At 47.8% G+C, this 15998-nt stretch overlaps 1 protein-coding gene across 1 annotated transcript; it reads left to right on the top strand.

Moving 5' to 3' along the window:
- The first annotated feature begins 3150 nt into the window (after positions 1 to 3150).
- MAP1LC3C (microtubule associated protein 1 light chain 3 gamma) lies at positions 3151 to 12786 on the top strand. The gene is made up of 5 exons (XM_021682882.1): positions 3151 to 3208; positions 3311 to 3366; positions 3759 to 3865; positions 6418 to 6610; positions 12733 to 12786. The coding sequence occupies exons 1-5, from the start codon at positions 3151 to 3153 to the stop codon at positions 12784 to 12786; spliced, it is 468 nt and encodes a 155-aa protein (XP_021538557.1).
- The last annotated feature ends 3212 nt before the right edge of the window (positions 12787 to 15998 follow it).

The following is a 15998-nucleotide window of genomic DNA, read 5'->3' as shown; positions in this document are numbered from 1 at the left end:
GCAGGGGCTTAGGGCAGCAATGGGGTTGGGAGCACGGTTATCCCAGGCCTTGGGCGGGGGGGGGCCTCGCTTAAGCTCAATGTGCGCAGCAAGGATTCTGCTGTTCCATAGGCTTGCACGCACTCGATGCAGGCCACAGACAGCTACAGATCAAGAAATATAGAGACGTTTTGTGAAAGCTTTTATTCACATAAGTAAATGTGGATTTATTATGGATAAATGGATAGTCCACTTATCTCCTTAGCAGCCTTAAGGAGAACTGTCAGCTTCAGGGTTGGGGTGGGGGAACAAAAGGAAGAAGAATCCCAAGGAACCCAAAAGATGAGACTTTTCAGAAGGAGAAAATGCACAATTCCACACGCTGATGGCTCAAAGATCAAATAAAATAAGGACGAAAGAGAGGTGCTCGTGTGTGTTAGTGCTGACCTCCCAAGAGCACGCACTGGTGTTGGGACAGACTCCAGACTGCAGCTGAAGGAGAAGACAGGCAGTGAGCTCAGTGGAAAGAATGAGCTCGGGCAACTCTTGTGGAAGGTTCAGGAAGTGTGAGCGGGCCCGGCTAGAGGCTACACAGGAGGGGAGTAGTAAGAGAATCTGTGTTCCCTGAGCCCCCACTGTGCCATCTCACGTGTACGCGGACATCCCAGAGCTCCCCACATTTCATCGTCACACAACCCCAGGAGACGAGCAAAAGCATACTCACTTTGCTAATGAATAACATGAAGCTCAAAGAAGTAACATACTTGTCAGGAAGATCTGGGACCCAAGCCTATTTTCAAAATTGTTCTTTCCATGACATTCACATGTCTGGTAGAGTCAAGGGAAGGTTGACTTGTTCCTATTTTAAGAAGGTGGGACACAGGCATGTTTACAGGTGGAGAGAAATGAGTCTTCCTAATCCCCATTGCTAGCACCACCCAACATCTCATTTGACCAGCTTTCTCTAGTCCCAGGACCCCTGCCCAGGCCCCAGGTCGGAGGAGATGGAGGAGGGCCCGGTGGGTGCGAATCAGCATGAGCTCAGCCAGCTCATCTTTCACATGCTTTGCCTGTGGGACAGGGAAAGCTCTAAGAAGAATAAAGCTGGGCTTTGCTTACTAAAATCAGTAGCCAGGACCCCGAATCAAGCCGAGGCTCTTACTCCAGCCATTTACCATGGTGCTGTTCCCATCTCCTTCCCCACAGTCCTTGTGGCATCGATGTTATGTGGCTTTGGTCACCTTCCAGATGACTGGTCCTGCCCCTCGGCCCGAGGAGCAAGATGGGGCCACACAGCACCCACGGACACCCTGCTCCCCTCAAAAAAGAAGCTTTTCCACAAAAGAAAAATGATCTCTGCCACTCTCTTGCTGAATGACAAGACATTCTATGAGTATTGTCATATTTTATTTTTTCCCCAAGTCCCTTGTTCTATTACCGCCTTCACCCCCATTATATCCTGAGAGGTAGGCCTGGCTGAGCTAATCCCAGGTGGCAGCCAAGAAAGCCAAATGCAGCGCAGTTAGGAAACATCTCAAAGCCCTAATAATGATGGACCAAACACTGCAGCTGGGACTTATTTTCTCCTGGCCCTAACCCAGAGCTATTTCCTTCAGCCTTCAAACCTCAATGCCCGTCCACATTCCCGGACTGCGGGGCCTTTGGGGAGGCCCGGTGCAGGGAGGGCATCGGACTTGGTGCCAGGCCCTGCGCTAGCTGCTTCACATAAATGAGTTCATTCAACTCCCACTTAACCACTCCACGTTAGGCAAAACAAACCATTTTAAATCAGGTAAAAGTAATCATTTTGGAACAAGGAAAACCATAGTTAGTAACATGAAGTGATTTATCTAAGATCAGAAATTGAGGGCCAGGCGTGGAGCCAGCTTTGCAGGTCCTGGGTGCTAGGCCCACTCCTGGGAACTGGACGGCCTGGGGTGGCCCCCCCCACCTCAGTGCACCCTGGCTGAGTGTGCATCGATAGGATGTGCATCCTACCTGCCCTTCCCACCCACAAGGCAACTGGGGCTTAAATGAGGTTGTGCATTTGAAAGCTGCTTGACTACAGACGTGCAGTCCACACTTGCTCCTTATTATCTCAGCCCCATGAACACACGTGTCCTTTCTAAAGACAGAGGATGTCCAAGGACAGAGGATGAGGCCACTTGTCAGTGATGCTATCATTTAATCACTCGATGTCCATTCCTGATGATTAACCAAAGCGCTGAGATTCACACTCGGATTCATGAAGCAAACGTACAGAATGTACCATCACCTTCCTTTATGTCCCTTTATGGTTCTTTGAAGACTTCACTGTTGAGGTACTCTGCTGGGAAATGTGACCCCTCCGCTCACTCGGAGTGAAGAGGTCTGCCTGGATGTGCGTATGTGTCTGGAAGCAAACCATGGACGCTGGGACCTGGGAGATCTGTGTCTTGCCTCTTACCAACCATTGGATCCCAGGCAAACCAGTTAGCCCCTATGGGCCTCTGTTTCTTATCTCTCTCTCGAAGGGAGATCTTGGGGGTCACTGGGCTTCCTTCACCCCCTTTACGGCAGAGAAGATAAAATGGCAGCATATACTGGACTGTGCCCTACTTGGCACCAGATCGGAGTTTTAATCCCAACCCCCTCTCTTACTGGCTGTGTGACTTTGGGCAAATCCCTTTACCTTTCTGATCATAGGTTTCTCTCTATGAAAACTGGCAAGGACCGTTGTGGGAGTAACGCAGCCCAGTTCAGGGCCGGCAGCTCCGTCCTGACCCACCTTCGAGATGGTTCCTTTCTGAAGCACAAGATTGTTCCTAGCGAACCCGCTGTTTGGCCTCTCCAGAGTCCTCAGCCCAGATGTAGGCTGTTTGATGACGCAGCCACTGATTTTATTGTGAACCTTAATTTCTCCAGCGAAGAAATAGCCTGAACTGATCGTGAGCAAAGTGACTTTGTCTGAGCAGCAAGCAGGTGGCTGTTCTCTCTCCATCCTCAGGACTGACCTCCTCCTGCCCAGGGAGGGGGAGGAGAGGGAGGGTTGGAGAGGCCTGATGTCACACAGCCCTACATAAGGGCCTCCTTTAGGTTCCTGTGGGCGGTTTGGAAGCAGCTGAGGAATGAGTTAGGTCCCGGTTGTGGGATTTTTTTTTAAGTCAGAGACAGGCACAGCTGTTGAGCAAAATGCAGACTCCACAGAAAATCCAAAGCCTCAGACCCTTCAAGCAGAGGAAGAGCTTAGGTAGAATTCTAAGGGAAGCTGTCTGGACTGCCTGAGAGAGGGAAAGAGGGTACAGACTTCTCTTGCTGTTTACTTATTCTTTTGTCTTTGAAATATTCACAGCAACCAGACAAGAGGAAGTTGCTGGAATCCGGGCAAAGTTCCCAAACAAGATCCCGGTAAGACTTCATTGTGCTTTTTGAAAAGGAGTATACCCTGGGGCGCCTGGGTAGCTCAGTCGTTAAGCGTCTGCCTTCGGCTCAGGTCATGATCCCAGGGTCCTGGGATCGAGCCCCGCGTCGGGCTCCCTGCTCCGCGGGAAGCCTGCTTCTCCCTCTCCCACTCCCCCTGCTTGTGTTCCCTCTCTTGCTGTGTCTCTCTCTGTCAAATAAATAAATAAAATCTTAAAAAAAAAAAGAAAGAAAGAAAAGAAAAGGAGTATACTCTGTTCCTTGAAAAATAAAATAAAATAACAAGAAGAAGGGGAAAAAAACCCAGTCTCTCCCTATTCTAAATTTCTAAGATACGGAGAGCTCGGAGTCACATTCTTAGGGACTGACCCTCTTGACAGGTGATAGTGGAACGCTACCCCAGGGAGAAGTTCCTGCCTCCGCTGGACAAGACCAAGTTCCTGGTCCCACAGGAGCTGACCATGACCCAATTCCTCAGCGTCATCCGGTAGGAGACAAAGTGCACGTCAGGGAGCATGCTGGGCTTTTTTCCGTTTGCTTTGTTAGTTGGTTTGGTTTTGAGGATGGGGGCATTCTGGAAGAGAGAGAAAAGATTTCCTTTGTGACTCACCTTTTAGATTCTGTAGTGCCCAGAAAAGATGCTCTGAGAATTAATCTAACTTAAACAGGTGGGAGAACCCACAGATAACAAGTTTAAAGAGAATAAGAGCTGCCAACTTTTCTAAGAAGTTTCAGAGGTCATCTTGGCTCTGGAACTAATCCAGAAGATCCTTTTTTCCACATGCTGCTTAAAACCCAGTCTGCATTTTCCCAGTAGAAACACAGTACCTTTGAAGTGTGTGTGCACTGGGGGAGTGGGCACCTCTTCAAAAGGCAAATGCCCCCTGCACTGCTCAGACCCGGGGAGGGAGGATAGGGAAGGCGTCCCCAAACATGCTCCTCCCTTGGGTTAAGGTACAGCAAAGAAAATGGAGCTATTTTTAAAGCTTAATAGGGTTAAGTAGTCTCACCCGACACATGGCTTCAGTAAAAATGATTTGGGAATAATGTGAATGTAACCCCTGGGGGGTAATTCTTCATAGGGTTGAAAAGTCTGGAGAGGCCAGCCCTCTCGAGTTGCATAGCTGCTTGTTTACTCAAGAATTCATTATGAGTGTGTGTCTGTCTCTGTTCTGTTTCTCTTGACGAGTTATTTAAGAACATCCCGATTTCCTCTCCTCAGGGAAGCTTATGTTGGCCCAGAGTGAGGTGGAGGTGGCTAAGGGAACATGAGCGTTAGGATTATACCCCTTCCCCCACCTCCCTGGGAAACAACCCTTGGAGTTCTGAGAGCCATTCTTTTTCTCCTTCCCAGACAGGGGTCATCCTCTCTTTTCCACCAGTCCTGGCCCCCTCCCCATCTCAACATTTGATGCTCCAGGATGTTTATTGAGCATCAGTTATGTTTTCTGTCCTTTCTAGCCTCTGTCTTTTACAGCAGTGAACAGAACAGACAAAAATCCCTGCCCATAGCCTCCTTCTCCAGGGAATGCCAAAACCCTCATTGAAAGAGAGCATGGCAGGCCGGCTGGGTGGTGCCATCAGTCAAGTGTCCAACTCGGTTTCAGTTCAGTTTGTGATCTCAGGGTTGTGAGATCGAGCCCTGTGCTGGGCTCCATTCTCGATGTGGGGTCTGCTTGGGGATTCTCTCTCCCTCTCCCTCTGCCCCTCCTGCTTATGCTCTCTCTCTCTCTCTCAAATATATAAATAAGTCTTAAAGAAAAAAGAAAGAAAGAAAGAAAAAGAGAGCACGGCAAGAGATAGGAGGTGGGCATGCAGACTCTGGGAACAGAGTGCCCTGCAGAGCTGAAGGCCATGCACTTGTCCTCAGCTCCGCCCACTCCCACTGTAGAGCACTTCTTTTACCCCAAAACACCCATGCAATTGTCTTTGGGGTTACTTTGGGAGGGATTATCTGATTGTGAAATTAATCGGTTTCCAGCCACCTGTGTCGCATAGCCACATAGACCTAGCTCACCTGAAAGTTCAAAGCTCTGAGACCAGAGTGGGCAGGCTGGGCCTGTCTTTCCAAGCAGAGCAGATGGAAGTGTGCTGCAGGGAAACAGCCCTTACCTGGGGGTCCACACGGCCATGTTGTCCTCCACCGCAGGAGGAGTCAGGCCTCAGATTGACCTTGATATTTACAGCATGTCCAGTTGAACTTTGCTGCTTCTCCATCTCCTTGAGATGGGAGGAGGGATGGTAGGGGGAGGAAAGAGCAGCTAGCCATTGCTCAGGAGCTGAAAGAAAGAAAGAAAGAAAGAAAGAGAAACAACCTTCCAAAATGCCATCCCAAGGCTGTTGAACAGTGAGATGCTGGGAGATACTGGAATCTCCTTTGTATGTCTGCGGATGTACATACATTGCGTTTGAGAGCAAAGAGGGGCTTATTAGCGTAGCATTTTTGTGTTGGTATGTCTCCCAGTTAATGATGGGATGGCCTCACCATTTTGGTCCAACCGGGAGGACTTAAGGTATTTTAAATCGACAGGGAAGGAGTAGGGAGCTATTCAGTCTTCCTGAGCATCATGATTCTGCAGCCCTGTGAGATGCTTCCCAGGCAAGCTGAATCAGAATCCCTGGGTGTCGAGGAGTGCCTGGGGGCGCTCAGTTGGTTAAGCTAAGCGTCTGACTTTGGCTCAGGTCATGATCTCAGGGACCTGAGATCGAGCCCCATGTCAAGCTCTGTGCTCAGCAGGGAGTCTGCTTGTCCCTCTGCCCCTCCCCCTGCTTGTACACACACTCTCTCTCTCTCTCTCCAATAAATAAATACATAAAATCTTTAAAAGAATCTGTGTGTGTGGAGTGCAGGCATCTGCTTTCAACAGGCCCTCCTGGGGACTTGTCAAGTTTGAGGACAATGCGCTCGAGCGGGGAGGTGGGCTCCTTGGGTCAACATGTTTGCAGTGGACAAACAGAGGTGAGTCAGGCCTTGGGTCAGGGGCCCTTCCCTGCCCAGTTGAAGTTTTCCCTTCCTGCCCCTCCCCCCTCCCCACCCAGGAGCCGCCTGGTCCTCGGGGCCACCGAAGCCTTTTATTTGCTGGTGAACAACAGGAGCCTGGTCAGCATGAGTGTGACCATGGCAGAAGTCTACAGGGACCACAAGGACGAGGACGGCTTTGTGTATATGACCTACGCCTCCCAGGAGATGTTTGGCTGCTCGGGGTCAGCTCGGACCCTGCCATACTCTCCAGTGCGTGTCAAGAGCCAGTCCTCTAACCTGTGGAGGGACGGACTGCCTCCTGTGTGTGTGGCGGGCGGTCCAGGGAACAGGGCTGCCCCTCAGTGATCGGCACCCCCCAGGACAAGAAGGCCTGGCCGCCCCTGTATCTTTATGGGGCCCCACGCTCCGTGTGCTCTAAGACAGTGGGCTGGCTCTTGGGAACTCTGGACATACTAAGTCTTTTCTGAGTAAGAAATGGTGAGCTTGTGTGATGGTTTTGTGCGGTGAGCTGGAGATGGATTTTACGTGTCTTCTGTGGTGGGAGCGGCAGGCCCTTGGGGAGTTTGATTTCACCCCCGTGTGGGGAGGAGTCCCACGTGTGCTCGGTCATAGGGAACCTCGGGCTGTGGACGGGTCCCTGTGGAGCCCCCACGTGGAGCCGGTGTGAACCGGCTCATCTGGAGGCGGGGGTCCTTCTCTGTATTGTTACAGAGATGACCGTTGTATTTCCACAGCGTTCACTCAATTTGCTTATTTCCTCTTCGATTCTGTTGTATGTACTTACGTGGTACAGATTTATGCCAAAGATTCAACTGTTCAATATAAAGTCATTTAACTCCTGTGCATGTTTGCTATGTGCCAGGCACCCCGTGTGCTCATCACAAAGCTCTATGGCTAATTATTGTGATCTTCATTACACAATGAGGAAATGGAGGCCCAGAAAGTTCAAAAATATTTTCCAAACTCACACAACAAGGTCTGCTGGGATGGGAGCCCAGGGAGTCTGGCTTTGGAAGCTGCCCGCAGTCCTCATTCTCTGCGAGAACCCCTTCTGATGAGGTTACCCTGAGAGATCCAGCTGGCTGCTTGAGTTACAGAGCCCACGTTCACCAATTTAGCCCATGGGGAGACCTGCAAAGTGGGGTGCACAGGAGAGCTTGGCAAATGAATGACGGTGGGTGTTTTGTTTAGAAGCTGCAGCACAAAGTACCAGCATATTTGTCGGGGAAGGCTTTGCAGGGTGTTCAGCTTGAGCAGGGTTTTGAAGCATGGATAGGAGTTTGTCTCGAAAGGATTTTTACTTATTTATACTCAACATACATTTACTGAGCACTTACTAAATGGTAAGCACTATTCTAGGTCGTGGAGATACAACATTAACCAAGACAGGAAAGGTCCCAGCCCTCAGGAGTCACTTCAATTCCGGGGAGGGAGAAAAGACAATATTCAAGATGAGTTTAGATGCTTATAAGTACAATAAAGAAAAATAAAACAAAACAGAAGGTGATTCAAAGATTTAATCCTTTCAGTAGGATGGCCAGAGAGAGCTTCTGGGAGGGAAGAACTTTCACTTGGACCCGAAGGATGACCATGAGCCAGTGGTGGAGGCTGAGCATGCCAGGGAGGGAAGGTGGCCGGGCAGGTCCAAACATGTGAGCCTGACAAACGGAGAGGATTCTGGGGCGGAGGCAGCGGGGAAGGGGAGAGAAGTTAAGCAGGGGCCAGGTCTACAAGGTCAACTTTGCTAAGGTGTTTGGAGTTTGTTTTAAGGTTGCTAAGTAGGAAAGGAGAAGCATTCTAACTGGAGAAAGAGGCTCAGGGAAGGTGTGATCTACCCCCTACGTCACGGAGCTGGCCTGTGTCCTCCGCTCACTCTGGGCATCAGCTTCCTGACTCCCAGGCAGCCAGCCTGCCCTCTCTCCTGCCCTTGGCTGTCCTTTCCCTGCCCGGCTTGCCCGCTCTACCACTCTACTCACTTCCTCTAACACCCATTCATCGAGTCCTCTTTGCCATCTGCCAAAGAAAACAGTGCCTGCCATGCTTGTTCTCCAGACACATCCTGTTGCTTCACCTTGAGGGATGAATATTCTTCCTGAATGAATCTATGTCCCAGGACTGACTCTGACCTTGATGAGAGGTGGTTGGCCCTGGACAGCCACCTAACTGCCGGTGCCCGGGGCTGGTGCTCCTGCTCTCAGCCTTATCCATTTCCGTGCCTGCTCTGGAATCCAGCATCTAAGCTTGTCGTCATGCTGGGTCATAGCTGGGTGAGCTGCTGTGTTCTGTTCGGTCTCCAAGACAGTTCCCAGTATGGCTTCCATCCTGCGTCAACCCCTGCCTGCCTTGTTTGCGGTGCACAGTGTTTCCTGCTGCTATCTAACCAACCGGCCAAAATTCATAGGTGGCATAGAACAATCCAGGCTTTTTTGTGCTCATGGTGTCTGTGGGTAAGGATTCCAGAAAGTGCACAGTGACCACAGCTTGTCTCTGCTCCCTGACGTCTGGGGACTCAGCTGGGAGACCCGAAAGGCTGGGAGTGACTTGAACAGCTGGGAGCTGGGATCATCCAGAGGCTTCTTCAGTCTCTTATCTGACTCCTGGGCCAGAATGGCCCAAGGTGAGCCCAGCTGAGCCTGGAGGGGCTCCATGTGGCCTTTCTCAGCGTGGGTTCCCGGACGGCCATCCTCAGGAGCAGCGGGAGGGCACCGCGATCCAAGGAGCCAAGACTGCAGCTGACCTGTCCCTAGGTGATGAATCTCAATTGATTTTGGTCAGGATTTTTTTTTCTTTATTTTCTTCACATCTACTCAGATGCATAAGATTAATTGGCAATGTGTCCTTCAATAAATTATGACTTTTCTGTTATGGTATTCATCATTTCCTATTGATTTTTATGAGTTCACAAAGTTGAGTAATTCACTCTTTGTATTAAAATAATTATCTAGTTCTTTTTGATCTTGTTTATGGCAGACTTTCTCACATAGCTGCTTTTTATCTTTATGTGATCTTTTCCTTGTGGATTCTGAGATCCTGTTCTCAATAGAAAACTTCTCCCAACCCCACGATTATAAACAATGTATACCCATCCTGTGTTTACTTCTAGCACCAATGATTTCACTTTGTTTACATTTAAGTATTGGAACCAACTGGAATTTATTTTGGTAACAGAAGAACGTATGCAGGTTCCATTTTTCCCAAATGCCTAACCAAGTGTCACATGCGCTTTTAATAAATTATCTATCTATGGGCGTTTGAATGTGCTGTGATTATGTGTTTATGTCTTATTACCATAACAACAACAACAACAACAAAAATGCTTAAGAACAGTGGACTGTGACTTTCCTTTTTTGGGTTCCCTGCAGCTCCCAGTAATGCTAAGCACATTTGGCTCATTAATGTTTGGTGATAAATTCGAGAACTTGCGTTGTCAGAGGGAGATACTAGAATTATGGGATTGTGCCATTGGTTGTTTCCACAGTGATGAGGTCAGGCACGAAACCATTTTGGTTTTGTTGCCTGTTTTACGGCATTAGCCACCCTCTCCTCACGCCCATAAAACCAAAGGAGGGCAAATAAAAATGCACTTGCTTATGTCACAGCTAACGTAGGATCTAAAGCTGATCTGATTCCCTTGAGCGCCCAGACGGGAGATCATCAAACTGTAGCCTCCAGCCATCTGACATGGGGCTATTTCTGTAAATAAAGTACTTTTGGAATGAATGCAGCCTCCCCATTTCTTTACCATGGTCTCTGGGTGCTTCTGGGCTACCCTGGCAAAGTTGAGTATTTGTGACGTAGACCATACAAACTGCAAAGCCTAAAATGTTTACTATCCGACCCTTTACAGAAAAAGTTTGCTGACCTCCTAGTCTAGGTTTATGGTAATAATTTTATCATCAAGAGCTCCTGGGGGATAAATCACATTAGGAAGACGTTTCTTTTCATTGTTGTTTTGGTCCTACGGGAGCTGGGAAGGAAAGCATTTCCCAGCCCGAGGGGCTCATTGATTTTGTGTGGCTAAGTCCTTGACTGAACGGAGACACTCCTAATCATGGCTCATACTTGCAAGTCCCCACTGGGTTCACTTGCCCTTCATTTGCCTCTGAAATATACATGGGGCTTTCTAGGACTGAATTGTTTCTTTTCAGAAACAAAAGAAACCAGTTCACACCAATTTCCCAGCAAACCCCCTCCAGGTGAGGGGACCTCAGCTGCTCACAGCCCACGGGCCCCTCACACAAGACTAGATTCTAGATTCAGGGCAGGACTTCCCAGCCTATGCACAATTGACATTTGGGCAAGTAATTCTCTGTGGCGAAGGCTGCCGTGGTATCAGAGGGTGCTAGCAACACCCCAGCCTCTGTTTACCAATGCCAGTAGCACCGTCCCCTCACCCCAGTAGAGACACCAAAAAGCCTGGCTTTGCCAAATGTCCTCGGTGGGGGGTGGGGAGGGGTGGGGGTGTGGGGGAGGGTGGTATGTGAAATTGCTCCCTGCTCAAAACCATAGCTCAAGCCTCCTCCAGACTAACGTGTGGTCTGTAGACACGCAGGTCAGCCTCACCTAGGAGCTGGTTAAAAATGCAGAAGGTCAGGGCTGTCTTCAGAACTATTGATCGGAATCAACAATTTATCAAGAGCCCCCAGGCGATTTGTAGGCACATTCAGTTTGAGAAGCACCAGCCTAGACATTATGGGTAGTAATTGTCTGTCTCCTCCCTCCTTGGAAAGTGCAGAAATTGTGCTTCCCCCATACCCCTTCTCCTTCCACTGTGTGAGCACACACCTTAACCCAGCACCGTATTAAGAGACAATGCCGTGTCCTTGGAAGAGCCGGGACTTTGTCATCAGACAACCCAGGTTTAAAAGAAGAGTGTGCACCTGTGGGTCTGGGGGATTACTTATGTCAGTGTCCGCATCTGAAAAATCTCTGGCTTGTGCTTCAGAAAATGAAGGCCTTCTGAGCAGGTAATTGTCGAAAGATCAGCACATTTTCGGTATCAAAGTTTGCAGATCATTTATGTTTCTCACAGGCGATGAGATCAAAGGCAGCAAGGTTCCCACTAACAGGACCGTACCGGGAGCGGCTTCCTCTACCGATAAACTCCAACTGGTTCGGAACCCGAGGGACTCTGTTGGCATTTAAGTCAGAGCTGACAAGTACCACCAGGTGGCGCCAACACCACTTCGTTAGATTTGGCCAAGCAGTTTGCTGCCGGTCAACCTAAATCCCCCCAATTCTAAAGTTCCTAATGGGGTAACTGAAACTTCTGCAAAAGCTAGCTCTAGCCAAAGGGGAAATCAGACATAACTGTTGGGGAAGAATCGACAGAAGATTAAAGGTGTCTCCTTGACAGGAATGCTAGTTAGCTTGTAGGAGAGAACTGCCCAGACCTTAAAGCTACGAAACACCAGCCAAGGAAAGCGAGGTCCTCCCAACTCCTGGTGCTGCCATGGCAACCAGAGTCATCCCAAAGGCCCAATAGCCCAAATGGATTCCGAGAGCAGGGCTGGAGAGTGAGGACCACAGACCGGCCGTGTGGGAAAGGAAGTCAAGAGAAGGATAGAAGTAGAGAATTTGTAGTAACAGAAATAAAACAAGTCCCAAATGTTATTTTACCTTTATTTGATGGCTTTTATCCAAAGAATAAATATTATTCCTCCCCAAGCCCTTAGTTCAGAGAGCTCAGCCACCCTCATGATTTCAGGCACTGAGCTATGGGTATTAGAATGGCTCTTTGGTTACCAAGACTGGATTAACACTTATAAATCAATAGTGCAGACCTCTGGGTCTACAGGAAACAGGAGTCTGAGTGGGAGTTGGGGGGTCAGTGGGCAAAAATCTCCCTTAAATTGATTCAGTTTCCACAATAACTTGGAAGAAAGAGGTGCTCCGCATGGGGAATAAAGGATTTTCAGTCACTGAAAATGACCAGCCCCATTCATAAAACAAAATGGATGGATGGTGTGAATTTAAGTATCATGGTTCACTCTAGGCGCAACATCCTTTTGGAAGCAACCTCTCACTTTGTCGCTCGAAGACACTACCTTTTCTCTTCATTATGTATCTTTGTCACTTCCTGCCCAGTATTTCATGTACCTGCTCACCCTTTCTTGCTTGTGCCCTATTTTTATTATTTTTTAAACATTTCAGTGTCAGTGCTCATGTTCTTTCATGCCTGGAGTGTCCCTCCCTCGAGGGATGAACTCTTCTAACTCATGCTTCAAGATTCAAGACAGCTTTATGACGTGGTTCCGTGCTCCTTCCGTTTTATCAATGACTTGTTTATTTGGGAGCTACCGTGACCCTAGAACTCATAGTCAATATTCACTAAGACCTTGAAAGATACTTGTTATTATTCCCATTTTAAGGATGAAGATGCTGAGGTTGAGAAAAATCAAGTTCTAAAGGCACAGAAGCAATAAACCTGCCGATCAAACTCACATCTGTATCATCCTGTGTTCTCAATATTGCATGGGACATACTTACACTAAAAGGAAAAGTGACTTGTTTATCCGAAATTCAACTGTGTGTCCTGTGTTTTTATTTCCTAAGTCTGGCAACCCCATGTGTGGCTTTAATATGGGCTGTGGATAGCCTTGTCCCTTGGGACTCTCCCTTTGCACAGTTTTTTTTTTTTTTTTTTACTTTTTTTTTTTTTTTTTTGAAAAAGAGGGTCACAGCGAGAGAGGGAACACAAGCAAGGGGAGTGGGAGAGGGAGAAGCAGGCTTCCCGCGGAGCAGGGAGCCCGATGCGGGGCTCGATCCCAGGACCCTGGGATCATGACCTGAGCCGAAGGCAGACGCTTAACGACTGAGCCACCCAGGCGCCCCTCCCTTTGCACAGTTTTAAACAAATGAAACGACACCCAGTTTCTAGGTCTCAAACTTTCCATAGGATGTTCTCCACTTTGATTCACTGGAAAATGCCAACTTAATTTTTAAAGCCAAAGTCAACTGGCTTCTACTACCCCAGTGGCTAGCCCCCCTGTCCTTCCTGCACACACATCTTGTACATACCTTTATTATTGCTTAGTCTACCATGTCTTAATTATTGTGATTAGTACCTTGCCTAGGATAATCAGTATGAATTAAGATTGCATGTGTGAATTAACAAATACATGAATGAATGAATAAACCATTATGAAGAAAATGAACATATTCTCAACTTCTTTGTATTTACTCTTTCAAATAGATTCCTATTCATTTGGGGATAACAGGGTGGTTGTTTAAATACAGAAACATGAGTGAAGACACTGCGTAACTCACAGACCTGGATTTTGATGTCCAAAGTACGTTCAGAGAAATGACTAACAAAAACCAGATATTTAAATCATGAAATCAGATCAGATAAAGGGAAAAGTAATGAACAACCACAATGGTTTTGGTGATCATACCATACATGCTCAGATTTTCTGAGACAGTTCTGAAGACCTCTCAGAAAAAATGATTTTTAGCGTTGAAACCTGAAGAAATTACCCAGGTGTGTGTGGAGTGGGGAGAAGGGTGGCTCTGTGGATAGGGGTTGGGGTAGAGGTGGGGATAGAAAAGAGACTATTTTCTTTATTCTTTAGGAATAAATAAAATGTATTTGCTCAGTTGACTTTTATTTATTTTAACAGGTCTAAGGATGACTTGACTCACAGTTACCTGAGTGATTTACTCTTCAGGACTCCCTTTATTCTTCAGGTCTAATTACATTAAAATTGGTTTTTAAATTAGATTTGGAAACTCCAAATCCCTTCTATAAGAGAAGCCAAATCTTAGGGTGTAAGACTTAGGCAAAATTGTGAAGACATTTTCTGAGTGGCCCTTTAGTGACTCTTCTCCTATTCTGGGGTAGCCCAAGTATAGTATAGTATAGATATTTGCCTTTGGCTGCAGAGTCACTTAGACTGTCACATAAGACAGAAAGTTCTCTCTCTCCAGCTATAGGTCTCAGGGGCCCTTTTAAGTCCTGATTCAAGGTGGGCCATTCCTTAAATGACCTTAACCATAGTTAAATCTATGGCTTACCCTCAACTTCTGGAAAACTACTTCTGTTCCCAAGTCAGCTGTGGACATCCCTCAATCTGGATGCTCCCAGCCTTCTACTGAGTCATTGAGATCCCGGGACCAGCCCAGCATTCAGAGCCACAGAGAAGCCCCAGCTGGCCAGGGCTGGGCCCCCACCTCAAGTGGGTCATTTGTTTCCACTAGGAGACATGGCAACTAGAGGGACCAAATGATCTCGAATATAATTTGGGAGCATTGCTTGTATCTCAGGACCATTTTAAATATTTTTTGTCATCTTATTTGACCCCTAGACAAACTGATTTAGTTTAACTTAGTTTCAGCCAATGTGGCATCCTTGGTTTTCTGGTAACCAGTAGGTATTTGACACAGAGCTAAAAATCGCTCAGGTAACTGTGAGTCAAGTCATCCTTAGAGCTGTTAGAATAAATAAAAGTCAACTGAGCACATTCGAAGATCTAACTGGCATTATAAAATGTTTCATGAATCAGGAAGCACCCCATCCAGCAAGTAGAAGGGAGTTCTGCTGAGCTGCAGAAAAGGAAAGGTTTTAAAAGGCAGAGAGAGGGCATACAAAGGAAAGGTATTTATTAGTACGGAACACACTGTTTAGGCGAGGCTGCCCTCCTCAGGGGAAGGGGTCCCTCAAGGACTCGGGCCCTAGTGTTGACCGGGGAATTCCAGTTTGGCTGGTTAAAGGTTCCACTTGTGGAGAAGTTGAAACTGCAGTTAGGTGAGGTGTTGAATCTTGGTTTACTGACATTCGGCATTAGGACAAGTCGCATCATTTTGGTCCTGTGGTTTTCTTTTCACAGACCATACCAAGTGACTTGAATTTGAGAACTAGGGAAACTTGCACCTGACAAGCCACGGAAACTGGAGCAAGGCAAAAGTGTCCACAGTGCCCACCCAGCTGGTGCAAACAGGCTCACTAAGTGATCCACTTCAAAACAGCCACAACCCTAACTGGCCAGTTACAACCAGGCACAGTTCTTGAGATTACCAAAAGGAAAATTCCGTACATTCCCATACTTCCTCACTCAGCCTTGTAACTATAGCCCCTCACCACCACCTCCTCACAGACCGTCTCTCCTTCTCCTGTCCTGCCTGCAATAAGTTCTATCTCTTTTGTTTTTCCTTGGGTTAATTCTTTCACTGCCCACACCTCCAGCCTCCACCTGGTCTGGATGCCCCCCACTTACCCCGCATGGCGTGCCCGCTCAGTCCTCCTGAGTCCACACCTCTGCGGGAGGCTGGGGGGGGGGGTAGCTTGGGAACCTGCAGGTACAAATTTAAGGTGTCTTGCTCTTGGATTCACCAACTTTCAAAATCCTAACAGTAATTGAAAATTCAAAGTGTTAAAAAAATTGTATTTACATAGGTTTCTCCCAAGACCAGGCTTGCTTTATGGGCAAGAGCGTTATTTTGTATCCCTAGAGCCTAAACCAACCTGGCATTAAGGAGATGTGACGCCCTCATTTTTAAAACGCTGCCATGATTCTGAGTTCCATATACTAGAGAAACCCCAGCTCCCGTGGAGTGTTATACAAGGTCCTCGGAGATCTAACCACCTGCCCAGCCTCCTTTCTGGGGACTCTACTTCTTAGGCCAGAAGCTACAGATC

The sequence above is a fragment of the Neomonachus schauinslandi genome, chromosome 6 (assembly GCF_002201575.2).
Source record: "Neomonachus schauinslandi chromosome 6, ASM220157v2, whole genome shotgun sequence".
In the NCBI taxonomy this organism is placed as follows: domain Eukaryota; kingdom Metazoa; phylum Chordata; class Mammalia; order Carnivora; family Phocidae; genus Neomonachus; species Neomonachus schauinslandi.
Note: the sequence above shows the minus strand (reverse complement) of the source record. Positions and strands in the feature narration are given on the sequence as shown.